General features: G+C 41.8%; 1 protein-coding gene across 2 annotated transcripts in view; it reads left to right on the forward strand.

Moving 5' to 3' along the window:
- The first annotated feature begins 10478 nt into the window (after positions 1-10478).
- The window catches only part of LOC137620749 (uncharacterized), a 6175-nt gene continuing 1653 nt past the window's right edge, over positions 10479-15000 (forward strand). Inside the window, exons 1-2 of one of the 2 annotated variants that reach the window (XM_068351133.1) lie at positions 10479-13317; positions 14065-15000. The exon at positions 14065-15000 is cut by the window's right edge and continues 1653 nt beyond it. In XM_068351133.1, the coding sequence (XP_068207234.1) occupies positions 11718-13317; positions 14065-15000 (2536 nt within the window). In that variant the 5' untranslated portion in view covers positions 10479-11717. Of the gene's footprint in view, positions 13800-14064 lie in introns of both variants that reach the window. The other variant, XM_068351134.1, reaches the window with a different exon arrangement.

Genomic DNA, 15000 nt, shown 5'->3' on the forward strand with positions numbered 1-15000 from the left:
CTTGCCGGCCGGCAGCTCTGCCGGCCGGCAAGGGTCTTCTGTTTTAAGTGCTGCCCGGACCTCCCTTGGTCCCTCATCCATGCCTGCCTGCAGAGTCAGGCGGCATTGGTCAGGAAGCCTGAATTAGATTCTCCCCTTCCTTATATGCACTCTTTCGGATTGCCGGGCTTGGAGGTAGTGTACACTCTTATCCCGGCATCCATTCTGTTTTCTTCTAGGGCTGTACCCGACCCGGCTGCCGGCCTATGAGGCCGGCAGCTGGGCGGTTGTAGTCCTCTGGTTCTTTTGCTGCCGGCTGGCATTGGTCCTGTACCTTTGCCGGCCGGCTAATGTCAGCCCTTGTCTGCCGGTCGCCAAGAGTGTGGCCGGCAGCCGGGTACTACCTTGTGTAGTGGTCGGTCAGCAGTCATTGCCGACCGACATTGGCTGTTGCCGGCCGGCAGTTACTGCCGGCCGGCACATGCATTTGAACCAGCATTCTGCCGCCTTATAGCTGTTAAGTAGTATACTTTAAAGCTAGTTACTGTACCAGTATTCTTCAGTATAACATATACTGTAAGAAGAAAACTATAGTATGGGTTTTGGTACAGCACTGTGTGTTCTAACACTTTTGTGTTTTCTTGCACAGCCCTTTGCTGTTGCCCTACAGATAGGAAAGTGAGTTCTTTCCTGTCTATTATCCAGGATTTTAAAATCATTGCTTAGATGTGAGCTCCACCTGTTTCCTCTGGAAACTTTGCATTGGTTATTCTAAAAGAGATTAACCATTCGATTTTATTATCTGGAAGGCTGCAACAATGGGTTGTGAGGGAAACACAAGTGTGTGTCTTTCCTTTCTGAATTGTTATGCTATACTACGCATATCCAGTGATACATAGTTCACTTGATACTCATGGAAATTTCTTCTCTTTACAGAAGGACCCTCCGAAGTGCGGAAGTGTCTTCTGCAACGTCCGCAGCAAGAACCTCTGCGGACATGAGTTTGGTAGGAGACACGCAGCATGCGCTGTCTCCAAGGGTGATCTCCGGTATTGGGACCCTCAGGTATGTACTGTGTGCACTAACCTAATTACGGAGGCCTTTGATTCCCCTAGGATGGCGGAATCAAGGGATATAGCAAGGGAGAAGCTTCGTACCTGGGCAAGGGGCATCCAGAAGAACACCTCTGGTCCTTATCTTCCAAGTGAGAAGATGAGGGCGTATCTTTTCCCTAAGGCATCAGCTGATGCAGTGATTCCCCAGCCTCAAGAGGAGATCCCCCAAGTTCAGATCCAGGTGGATGCTGAAGTCTCGGTCGCGATGCAAGACATCCAGTTAGATGACAGGATGTCTGACGTGGACGAGCGTCTGGAGGAAGACCTCCTGGCAGAAGCCCAGGGTGAAGTTCTAGCCCCAGACGTTGTAGAGGAAGAGGTCGACGAGGTGTCGGCTACTCCGGTTCAGATCCCGGAGCCTATTCCATCAACATCGGCCGGTCTCCCAGTAGAGCTGGGACAGGCCCTCTCCTCCATTGTTGGAATGATCCAACAAATGCAGAAGGAAAATCAGGAGAAGGCGGCTGCAATGGAACTGCGGATGCAGAGCCTTGCAGAATCACATGGGCCCCAGAAAAGGTTCAATGTGAAAGACCTTCCCTTGTGCTCAGATGCTAAACCATGGTCATATCCGGACTGTTATGTCCGGCTGAGGAAGGAACCAGCTTCAAAGGAGGAGACAGAGCCGAAGGAGGTCATAGTGATGGACCAAACTAAGGCTCAAGCTCTGCTTTCATCCTCGTTGAAAGAGAGGGGCTTCTCTAACTCAAAGGTAGCTGCATTGAGCAAGAAGCTCCCTTCCTTTGTGTCCTCTCCTGCTAGAGCCTTCCCCTTTTTACAGAAAGGGTTTGCGGCTGTATTAAAAGCAGTCGAGGCCGGCAAGCCTTGCCCCTCCCTGGAGGAGTGTAAACCCTTGTCGCTGGCCCTGCCTATGGACCACAAAGACTGGAAGGACGTCCATCTTACGTTCTCAGTTGGGAAGTTGGAGGCTGATATCGCCGGATGTCAGTTCGGCGAGGACCTCCCTAAGCTGTCTGACTTTCTCTTGCAGAGAGAGTTCGAGACAAAAGAAAGACTGGCTGCCTCAATGTCTCTTCAGACTACTCTTGAGACGATGGCAAGTGACCCCAAGGTCCATGAAATGTTCATGGTGGTGGCCAAGACTCATCTGGCCACAGTGACGAAGGACCTTTATGGCTTCGTCAAGGCGAGGAGAGCTTGTAGGGAGTTCGTGTTCACCTCGGATACGGTGAGGCACGAGCCAAGGAAACTAATCTCCTCCAACATTTGGGGCAAAGACCTTTTCCCTACCGATTTGGTCAAAGAAGTAGTTGATAAAGCCGCCTTGGAGAATAGAAACCTTCTCCAGAAGTGGGGCCTGGCTATTAAAAGAAAGTCTTCCCCGGATGAAGGTCCTCAACCAAAGAGGAAGACTATGAAGACTAGGCTACCGTCTCGGCCAGCCAAGCCTTTTAGAAAGCAACAGCAACTGCAATTGCCATTGCCTCCAGTGCCCCAGATCGTGGCACAAACCCCGACCACTTTTCAGTGGGTACCCCAGGCCGTGTCGACACAGGCCACGGCATTCACCCCATCGTTCGAAGGGCAGTCTACTTCCTTTCGAGCAAAGCCTAGAGGAGCAGCCAGAGGCTCGTCTGGGCGCCCCTCAAGGGGAAGGGGATTCAGGGGTGGTCGTGGTCAGGGAGGCAAGACCTCAGGACGGCAGTCCAAGTGGGATGATACCGGTAGGAGGGAGACTGATGAAATTTCGGGATCGGTGGACCTTCGATCCCTGGGCCCACAGCCTACTCAAGAATGGACTGGGCTGGAGCTGGTACAGCACTCCACCCCCGTGCCTTCGGTTTTTCCAACACTCCACCCCCGTTCTGGAGGAGTACGTTCAAGAACTGTTGGAGAAAAATGTGATCCGAAAGGTGAAGTCCATCAAATTCCAAGGGAGGCTGTTTTGTGTTCCCAAGAAAGACTCGGAAAAGCTCAGAGTCATTCTGGACTTGTCGCCACTCAACAAGTTCATAGTGTATTGCAAATTCAAGATGCTAACACTGCAACACAGAAGGACCTTACTGCCCAAGAGGGCATATACCGTCTCTATAGACTTGTCAGACGCCTATTGGCACATTCCAATCAACCGTCGACTCTCCCCCTACCTAAGGTTCAGGCTACAACGAAGACTATACGCCTTCAGAGCCATGCCATTCGGGCTAAACATAGCCCCAAGGATTTTTACGAAGCTTGCGAGCATAGCTCTCAAACAATTACGCCTAAAGGGAATTCAGGTAGTAGCCTACCTGGACGACTGGTTGGTGTGGGCAGCATCCGAGACAGAATGCTTGCAAGCTTCCAGTCAAGTGATCCAGTTCCTAGAGTACCTAGGTTTCAAGATCAACAGAAAAAAGTCTCGACTTTCTCCATCTCAAAAGTTCCAGTGGCTAGGAATCCACTGGGACCTTTTGTCACACCGTTTCTCCATCCTGGCGAAGAAAAGGAAGGAGATAGTGGGCTCTGTCAAGAGACTTCTAGATTCCGAAAGGATATCAGGACACGAACAGGAGAGGGTACTGGGCTCTCTCCAGTTTGCTTCGGTGACAGACCCAGTGCTAAGAGCACAGCTAAAGGATGCAACCGGAGTTTGGAGAAGTTATGCATCAAACGCACGTACTCTTCTCAGGCCTTGGTCCCAAGCTAGACATCTAAAGAAGTCGGTTCTTCTTCAGCCACCTCCCCCGTCGGTGACGATTCACTCAGACGCCTCGAAGGAGGGATGGGGAGGTCACTCTCATCGGAAAAAAGTCCAGGGGACTTAGTCCAAGCTATTCAAGACCTTTCACATAAACTCTCTAGAAGCTATGGCAGTGCTCCTTACCTTAAAGAAAGTTTCCCCGCGTCACTCGATCCACATAAGGTTGGAGATGGACAGCGAGGTAGTTGTGAGATGCTTGAATCGACAAGGATCGAGGTCACCACCTCTCAACCTGATGATGTTGGCCATCTTCCGATTGGCGGAAAAGAAGAAGTGGTACCTGTCGGCAGTTCACCTTTAAGGAGTCCGCAATGTGACAGCGGACGTTCTATCCAGGTTCACACCGATAGAGTCGGAATGGTCCTTAGACGCAGGATCATTCTCCTTCATTCTGAATCAAGTCCCAGAACTGCAGATAGATCTCTTTGCGACGAAAGACAACAAGAAGTGTCCCCTGTACGTGTCCCCGTACAAGGACCCCTTAGCGGAAGCAGTGGACGCGATGTCCCTCGACTGGAACAGATGGTCCAGGATTTATCTGTTCCCTCCTCACAACCTTCTGTTGAGGGTCCTCAACAAACTGAGATTCTTCAAGGGGGTAGCGGCAATAGTGGCCCACAAGTGGCCGAACAGCGTGTGGTTCCCCCTGGTATTGGAACTACAGCTGAAGTTTGTACCACTACCAGATCCAGTTCTGACCCAGCGAGTCCAGAAGTCGACTGTCTGCGCTTCATTACAGAAAACCCGGACCCTGCAGCTCATGATTTTCTCTCCCTAGCGGTGAGAAAGCGTTTCGGGATTTCGAAAGCCAGCATAGACTTCCTAGAGGAATATAAGTGCAAATCTACTAGAAGGCAATATGAGTCATCTTGGAGAAAATGGGTGGCCTTTGTCAAGGCGAAGAATCCGCAGGAGATCTCGACAGACTTCTGCTTATCTTTCTTCATCCACCTCCATGGTCAAGGATTGGCAGCTAACACGATTTCAGCGTGTAAGTCTGCTTTGACAAGACCCATTCTATATGCCTTCCAGGTCGACCTAGGTAACGAGATCTTTAATAAAGTTCCGAAAGCCTGCGCTAGGCTCAGACCTTCAGCACCTCCAAAGGCCATTTCATGGTCTTTAGACAAAGTTCTTCATTTCACTTCTCTGTTGAGCAATGAAGAGTGTGCGTTAAAGGATTTGACACAAAAAGTTATTTTCCTATTTGCACTCGCGTCCGGGGCCAGGGTTAGTGAGATTGTAGCCCTCTCGAGAGAGGCAGGTCGTGTTCAGTTCCTGGATGGGGGAGAACTGAACCTGTTTCCGGATCCTACGTTTCTCGCCAAGAATGAGTTACCCACCAACAGGTGGGGTCCCTGGAGAATCTGCCCTCTGAAAGAAGATGCATCTCTATGTCCAGTAGAATGCCTAAAGGTCTATCTTCATAGAACTTCAGACTTCAAGGGTGGTCAACTATTCAGGGGAAAAACATCAGGCTCAAATTTATCTCTGAATCAACTCAGAGTGAAAATCACATATTTTATTCGCAGAGCGGATCCTGACAGTACACCCGCAGGTCATGATCCGAGGAAAGTTGCCTCATCCTTAAATTTCTTTAATTGTATGGATTTTGAACATCTCTGTTCATACACTGGCTGGAAGTCTTCCAGAGTGTTCTTTCGCCACTATGCGAAGCAAGTAGAGGAACTAAAGAGATCTGTGGTAGCAGTGGGTCGCGTCGTGAACCCTACTGTTTAACTCTGCGGTTAACAGTGGTTTTAATTGGGACGATTAATTCCAGGGTGAGTGTGTAGTTACATACTGTACTACAAACTAAGTGAGGGCACTGAGTTGCCCATGTAGACTGTTCCATTTCCAAAGGTGAACCTAGCATAAGTGCAGACATGTGTGCCGAGCGTTTCTAACGCTAATGTCATTGATTTGTAATACAGACGTTTATGACTTTGATACCTCGGTATCTTAAAAGTGGCATTTAATGTTTTTTCTTTCAGATAAACAAGTTCTGTTTACTATCATACTTATGCTTAAAGTTTTGGGTTATCCTCTTCTTATATATATATATATATATATATATATATATATATATATATATATATATATATATATATATATATATATATATATATATATATATATATATATATATATAATTGTGGTTAACCTGTCTGTTTATTGTCTGTCAATGAACTTGTTCTTGAGAACCTTGCGTCTCCTTCACCTGTGTCAATTTATTGGTATAATTGAGCATTCATTCTATGTACCTTATCTGGGATAATTCTAATAGAATTGTTCCTTTATGCAAGCTATGTTGCATTGGTTTATGCTTTCCCTTAACGGGAGGACCCCGTCCCATAAGGGGACAATGGCGGTTTTACTAGTTTCCTCCTATGCGGATATAAACCTTTGTCCAATACAAGTATTGTGCGGAGAACTGGTCGATATTTCATATTGACGCAGTGGTTCTTTACAAACTATGCTTTACTTAATATAGGGTGAGACCACTATATTAGCTTGCCTGGTATTCATACATAGGTATATGTACTCTTCGAGACTTTTCCAGAGTCTAGTAGGACTCTTCCCTGTAGGGGGCAGGAAGCTCTAACATGGTTTATAGTTAGTTGAAAAGATGTATAACGGTAACATCTTAGGTCTCTAGGTCTAGTCGACCGGGAAAAATTACCTCCGGGGAGTACGGCACGTTCTGAGAATCCACAGATACAGTAATGCTCTGGTATACTTCCATCAGGACGACATGGCTTGAGCCCAAAAAACGGATTTTGAGCGAAGCGAAAAATCTATTTTTGGGTGAGATGGCCATGTCGTCCTGATGGACCCGCCCTTCCCTTTCTAAGGAAGGGCTGTAGGACCCCTCCCTACATACAGTATCTGTAGCACCTCGTGTACGCTACAAGGAATACAGATGGCGCCAGGATTGGCGCCAGGCACGCTTACGAAACGGGAGATAGGGAGCCTTGGGAGCGGCTCCCCCTTTTTCTTTCCCGATTTCGTTTCTTGCCAATTGACCCCTGCGATACGTAATCTCTGTTCGGGGTGCAGATTGCCATGTGGCGTGTCAAGAATACGTCCTCTGATATGTAGCGATATCCCTTTCACGAGGGATATTCGCTCCAGGAGTTAGAATTCTGGTACCTTAAGGTAAATTCTCTGGGAATATCGCCGTAGTTTTAATATACCCTAGGAAGCTATCCAATAGGAACTTCCATCAGGATGACATGGCCATCTCACCCAAAAATAGATTTTTCGCTTCGCTCAAAATCCGTTATATATATATATATATATATATATATATATATATATATATATATATATATATATATATATATATATATATATATATATATATGTGTGTGTGTGTGTGTGTGTGTGTGTGTATATATATATCCGGTATATATATATATATATATATATATATATATATATATATATATATATACAGTATATATATATATATATATGTGTGTGTGTGTGTGTGTGTATGTGTTTATGTGTGTGTATGTATACCATCATATGACACCTTTGCTTTTATGGTTTTGATTTGATAATCTTTTTATTTTTTTTTTTTTAATAAACGATATCGGCGTCAATGACCTTAGATGTCAGGATGCCAGAAATCCTCGAATCAATCAATCAATAAATCATCTCCTACGCCTATTGACGCAAAGGGCCTCGGTTAGATTTCACCAGTCGTCTCTATCTTGAGCTTTTAATTCAATACCTCTCCATTCATCATATTCTTCGCGCTTCACAGTCCTCAGTCATGTAGGCCTGGGTCTTCCAAGTCTTTTAGTATCTTGTGTAGCCCAGCTGAACGTTTGGTGAACTAATCTCTCATGGTCTCATCCATATATGCCACTAGAGTATTTTCTCTTATAGTTTCATTTCTAATCCGTTCCTGCCATTTAACTCCCAATATCCTTCTGAGGGCTTTGGTCTCAAATCTACTAAATCTATCGGAGATTGTTTTATTGTCATACCATGACTCATGTCCATAGAGTAGCCCCGAACTCCCTAAACTGATATATAGTCTGATTTCTTTATGTAATTTCAGGCGATTTGATTTCATAATTTGACTTAACCTAATCTTTGTCTGATTTGCTTTTTTTCCAATCTTTGACTAAACTCTAATTCTAAAGACCCTGTAATGGAGTTCATATTTCCTAAATACTTAAATGATTCTACCTCATCAATCCTTTCTCCTTCCAATGATATTCCATCTTCCATTGCATACTCCATTCTCATCATCTCTGTCTTTCTTCTATTTATCTTCCATGCCTTCTGGTAAGCAAGCATTGCAAATCCTGTAGTGTTCTGCAAACAAGAACAGCATCATAAGCATACTCTAGGTCTGCTAAATTCCTATCACCAATCCAGTGCAATCCCTCTCCACCATCTCCAACTGTTCTACTCATTACAAAATTCACGGGGATGATAAACAACGTAGGTGACAACACATTCCCTTGGAGTACTCCGCTGTTCACTGGAAATTCATTGGATAAGACTCCATTAACATTAACTTTGCACTTGCTATGCTCATGGACAGACTTAATCAAATTTATATATTTTAGAGGAATTCCATAATAACGCAGGACTCTCCATAAAAATGGTCGGTACGCTCTATCAAAGGCTTATTCATAGTCCGCAAAGGCCATCTATATTCTACGCATTGCTGTACATGTCTCAAAAGGAAAATTTGGTCAGTGCAACTTCTACCTCTTTTAATTTCTGCTTTTTATCTCTCAACTTTTCATCAATCTTTCTCTCTAGTCTCTTTAGAATAAGCATACTGTATATTTTCATAACAACTAATGTAAGTGTGATGCCTCTGTAATTATTGAAATTAGTCGTCTCCTTTTCTTTTGCCATTTTCACCAACACTCCTAATTCCCATTTATCAGGTTTTGCCTCTTCATGCCACATTCTACAAAAGAATCTTGTAAGTAGTCTAGGAGTCACTTCATTTTCCGCCAGTGTCATCTCAGCAGTTATTCCAATATATCCAGGGGCTTTCCATCTCTTTAGTGTTTTGAGGACAGCTTCGACTTCAGACACACTGAATTCATTCATGGGCACATCAAGGTCTTTATCAGCTTCAGATATATCAATCAAATTATTCTCTTCATAGCTCCTATTCATGACCTCATTAAAGTGTTCCATCTAATGTTGTCTTTCTTCATCTTCTGATGGGTATATGCTTCTTCTTCTTTGCCCCATACGAGGTTTCAGTAATAATTCTATGAGCAATTCTTAAAACCATAGTCATTTCCTGAATTCATAGCTTTGTAAGCCTCATCAGCTTTACTGTTTAAATATTCTCTCCAGTCATTCCTGGCTTTTCTTTTGACCTCACTATCAATACTGGAATACCTAGCATGCTCTACCTTGTAATTTTCATTACTTCCTCGAAAACATTCAACAATCAATTTCTGTCTTTGTCTCCTTTTTATAGTATCCCAAGTATTATTTGATATCCATGGCTTTCTCCTTGTAACTGTGTGTCCCAAGACTTCACTACTAACTGACTGATATATGTTCTTAATATCACACCATTCATCATTAATTGTATGCTCTTCATCTCTTAGAGTCTCTAAACAGCAAATCGATTCCTACATCCAATTGCAAATGTTTATCGCTGCTCTTTTTCTGAAAGCTTAGTTGTATCAAACCTAGGTATCCTATCTACCTTTCTGTTGGGTGGTTTCAGTTTTAATTTCAGTGTGGCAATGAGGGGTTGGTGATCACTACCATTATCTGCACCTCTATAGCTTCTTACATTTCTCAGAGTGCCCCTTCTCTCTATTAATGGCAATGGGATCTATTTGATTTTTGTAATTGCCACACGATGAAGTCCATGTATACTTGTGGATTTTCTTGTGTTGAAAAAGAGTACCTCCAATGACAAGAGTATTTTCTGAACAGAAACTTATGAAATGTGCTCCATTTTCATTTGCAACTTCACCAAGACCCTCGACATCCATCACATTCTCTATCCCTTGATTATTTCTTCCAACTTTAGCATTGAAGTCACCGATCACAATTCTCATATATCTCTCTAGGATATCATCTATCATACTCGGAAGTTCTTCATAGTATTCATATTTCCTTTCTTCAGCGGAATCGTTTGTTAGGGCATAGCAAACTATATTTCACTGCTTTGATTTAAACTTTGCTAGTAACAATCTACAATTTACAGCTTTCCTCTATGTTAATGCCTTTTCTGCTCTTCATGTCATCATCATTCCTACCCCTTCTCTTCCAACTCCATCTGATCTTCCTGAGTAGATATATATATTGCCTGAGTCTAAAGTTTCTCTACCAATCCCCTTACAATGTTTTTCACTTAGAGCCAAGATATCCAAACTATATTTCATAAATTGGCTCTCCACTTGCTATAACTTCCCAATCTGATTCATGGTTCTAACATTCCAGTTACCTATTTTCAATTTTTCTTTGGTATTTTTAAACATGGAGATTCTTAGTACCCCGCTACACCCTGGACTGCGGGCCATTCTTTCATCTTCTCTATCTATCTATCTATCTATCTATCAATCTATCTATCTATCTATCTATCTATATATATATATATATATATATATATATATATATATATATATATATATATATATATATATATATATATATATATATATATATATTATAATAACCCTCCTATCATTATTTAGCATTTCTAATTACACCTATTATTGTGTATAACTTTAGCGCCATCTATTGATTGCTGATCGTAGCGGACAGCATGAATGAAATTACCTTTTGTTATTTTTACGTATGTAATCCTTGGAAATGTTTACTTCCAAGCTCTTTCAAGTTAATACTTTTGAGTTCGTTATCCGGTGGCTAATTCTTCACTTGCTTATAGTGTTTATTAAGTGGTTATTTGTTATTATTTTGTTATATATTTATACGTGATTTAAAATAAGTAAAGTCTGTTTAATTTTAACTTTAATTTGATCATTCTCCTAATATATCTACTATACCTACATGAAGTGTTGCCCTCATTACTGAGAATTTATGAATGAATAGTCAAGTGGAAAGCAGAAGTTGTGACAAATTGGGGGCCTGTGTCCGGGATGTACTTACGTATGTGTTACGCTTACGCTCGATCTTGACGGATTGTGAAATTCATTTTGTTGTTTCTCTAAAATGATGGACAACATGAGTGTAGTGTATTAGTGATATTTTGCTAGTTTATAACTGACCACCACCGGATAGTGTTCTCCAGCGCGCTCACACTTTCACCTAGAGAATGTCGTGTTGCTACACGTCATCTTAAGCATACATCGAGATTTTGGAGGACGTGCAGGCAGGGTAATGGCATCCTAGAATTCGTCATTCTTTTAACCCTCGACTTTGTTGACTACCATCGCTTAGCGATATCTTCATAGTCGCCCCAACTTCTCGAGGTGCTTCGAGGCATTCAAAACCTCATCATAAGGAATTGAAAGATTCCTTCCTTAGGAACTTCTGCTCCTCTTACTCAGGGTACGACCTTCGCTCTTTCAAGGATTTCGGCTGGATATTGTTACGACCACGTGGTCAAGAACTTCGTTCCACCTCGATGGATATTTAAAGGTTTATTCCTTGTTCAGGTAACTGTTGGTACTTCCAATTATTTACTTCATTAAAAATATTTTATTCAAGATTATTAGTGGTTTTGCATTATTGATGAACCAAGTTTTCCGATTGGCATGGATTATTAAAGCCTTGTTCATTTAAGTGAATTTCTGTACATTGTAGGACTTAAGGATTAAGGAAATTCCTCTGGTTTGTGAGTGCCTTCGCACCATAAATCCATGAATGCCCTGACGTTTTTAAGTCTTAAAGCTTGTGTATAGTAGTAATATAATTTCCAGTGATATTTTCCATTTTATCAGTATTGAGAGATGCCTTTTGATCTTGAGAAATTTTTAGGTGCACCCAGGGAGCACCTAAATACACTACAGGAAGCTAAAAAGGACCAGCTTCGCCAAATAGCTGTAAGGGCTAGAATATCTGTAGGTCATGCTGTGGTGAAAGCTGAACTATTGGGAAAGATATTAGATTTCCTGATAAATAGTGGTAACATAACTGAAGAAGAGGCTCTTCCCTTAAGGCCTTTAACACTTGAACGAGGTGCTGCTCGTACTGTTACTGTAACTGAAGACCCAGAGATAGTGAAATTGAAACTCCAACTTGAACTGCAGCAGTTAACACTAGAAGCTGAACAAAAAAGGCTTGAAGCTGCAAATGCCGCAGTAGAAACTGAGCAAAGAAGACTTGAAATAGAACGTAAAGAAAAAGTTCTGTTGGAAAAGGAACTATCAGCCATAAGAATAGAAGAAAGGTTGGCAGAAAAACAGCTACCCGATGCTTTTGACCTTAGTAAAGCACGCAAACTCCTGCCTGTCTTCGATGAAAAAGATCCTGATGTTTTTTTCATTACTTTTGAAAACACTGCAACGTCTCTCAACTGGCCTAGAGACCAATATGTTCTCTTAATCAGAAACTCCTTCAAAGGAAAAGCTGCATATGTGGCAGCACAACTTGTCCAAGAAAGGGATTATGAAATCTTTAAAACTGCCATATTAGATGCTTATAGTGTTACAGCAGAAGGGTATAGACAAGTCTTCAGACAAACTTTGAAGAACCAAGCTCAAACCTATCTAGAGTTTTTCACATTGAAGTTGAAGCAGTTTAATAAATGGATAGATAAGGAACAAATAACTACTTTAGAACAATTAAAGAATTTAATAGTTTTAGAAGAATTCCTGAGGCGTATTCCAGCTAATGTGGCAATGTTTATTAGAGAAAAACAAGAAAAAGATGGCAAAAGGGCTGCCCTATTAGCTGATGATTACCATCTCATTCATAAACTTAAACCACATTCGTCCTCACCTTCATCTTCCCCACAGGTTTGTACTTTTTGTAAGAAAGAAGGTCATCATATTAAAGACTGTCCTAGTCCCAAATGCAAAGCATCTCATGGTAAGGCTTCTCCTAAAGCTTTTTCACAAGGACCCAAATCAGGGAATACTGCAAATAAAACGACTCTTCACTGTGCTCAACCTCTATCAGACTTTACAGCATTTACATATCCTGGTAAAGTAAATGATATTCCTGTGAAAATTTTGAGAGATACAGGGTCATCTCAAACTATCATTAGCTCAAAGTTAAAAGATTTAGCTAAACCAACAGATCAGTATGTAACTGTGTCAGATTTGACTTGTCAAAAGGTTTTACCTATTGTACAGATTTCTCTTGATTGTCCTTATTTTAAAGGTTCAACTAATGTCGCCTTGTTGGATTCTGACCTGCCTTGCAAGAACATAGACATGATACTTGGTAATGACTTGGCTCAAACTAACGGTACTCCTAGTCTTATCATTACGCAGCCTGAAGTAGTGATCGAAAAAGCTTGCAAAGAGCTTTCTCCGGTGGTAGAGCTTCCCTGCCAAGTAGTCACCAGGTCTACAACCTCAACTTCTAGCGACACTGAACACACAGGTAAGGTGGATCAAAGTACCTTAGGTGAAAAAGTCCTTGCTGATCTTGTTGATATTCCCTCAGATGAATTTGTAGAGTATCAAAGGTCTGATGATAGTTTGAAAGAATACTTTGATAAAGTAAAAGATGACATTGATGAAAGTAAGTTACCATATTTTTATCTTGATAATAACATCCTTATGAGACGTTATAGACCTTTGAAGATTGCAGGACAAAATTCCTGGCATGATAGTTACCAGCTTGTAGTTCCTTCTAATCTTCGTGCAGCCTTATTGGATCTTGCTCATTCAGCAGAGTCTCATCTAGGCATTTCCAAAACCTATAAGCGTTTGCTGGACGATTACTACTGGCCTGGTATGAAAGCTGATGTAAAGCACCACATAGAATCTTGCCATCCCTGCCAGGTAACTGGTAAACCAAATCAGAAAATACCTCCAGCACCATTAGTTCCTATTACAGTACCTAATTCTCCTTTTGAAAAGGTAATTGTAGATTGTGTTGGTCCACTTCCCAAAACTAAGAAACAAAATGAGTACATTTTAACCTTTTTGTGTCCAACTACTAGATTTCCTTTAGCCGTACCTATAAAAAACATATCTGCTAGAACAATAATTGTTAATCTTCTTAAAATATTCACCATTTTTGGTTTTCCAAAAGAGCTTCAGTGTGATCAGGGGACAAACTTCTCTAGTGATTTGTTTAAGCAAACTTTAAAGCAGTTAAACATCTCTCATATTTTTGCTTCAGCTTATCACCCTCAGACTAATGGAGCCCTCGAACGAGTACACCAGACCATTAAAAACCTCCTGCGCAAGTACATTTGTGAAACTGGACGAGACTGGGATGAAGACCTGGATCTGCTTATGTATGTACTTAGGAGTACACCTAATGAATCGACTGGAATTTCTCCCTTCGAGATAATGTTTGGCCGCAGACCTAGGACAAACCTTAGTATGGTAAAAGAAAACATCCTAAGAGGTACTTACAAAGACCAGCAAGTAAGTATTCCGCAATACCTCCAAAGTCTTAAGGTTAAATTTGACAATGTTTATGAATTTGCCAATCTGAATTTAACTAACAGTCAGATTCGAATGAAAAACCATTACGATAAAAAGGCCAAAATTAGAACTTTTAAAGTAGGAGATGATGTACTTGTATATCGACCAGTTCCAAGAGCTCCATTGAGAGAAAAATTTATGGGTCCGTATAAAATCACTAAAAGGGTCTCTAAAACAACTTATGCAATTGAAACTCCAGATAAAAGGAAGCCTAGCCAGTTAGTGCACATTAATCTTATAAAACCATACCAATCTGCAAAGATTTCTCCACAGGCAGTTCACCTGATGAGTAGAGAGACTGATCACTCCACTCACAACTCGAGGATAACTACTCCCATCGAGACTTCTCCTACCCCTAAAAACATAGTACCCGAGGCAGTTGATAATGATAAACTTTTAGCTCCTCTTGAGCCAGACGAAGAAGAAACTTTGGCTCATAATCATATTTTGTCATGGAAAGATGCTAGTAATTCACAGATTCTTTCTTTGCTTTCACAGTATCTTAGTCATCTTCCTAAGGTGGAAAGGGAAGAATTAGAGGCTGTTCTGAAGTCTTATCCTGCAATATGTTCAGACACTCCTGGTTGCTGTACCTTGGTGCAACATGATATTGTGCTAGAACCAA

The sequence above is a fragment of the Palaemon carinicauda genome, chromosome 27 (genome assembly GCF_036898095.1).
Source record: "Palaemon carinicauda isolate YSFRI2023 chromosome 27, ASM3689809v2, whole genome shotgun sequence".
NCBI classification, from domain to species: domain Eukaryota; kingdom Metazoa; phylum Arthropoda; class Malacostraca; order Decapoda; family Palaemonidae; genus Palaemon; species Palaemon carinicauda.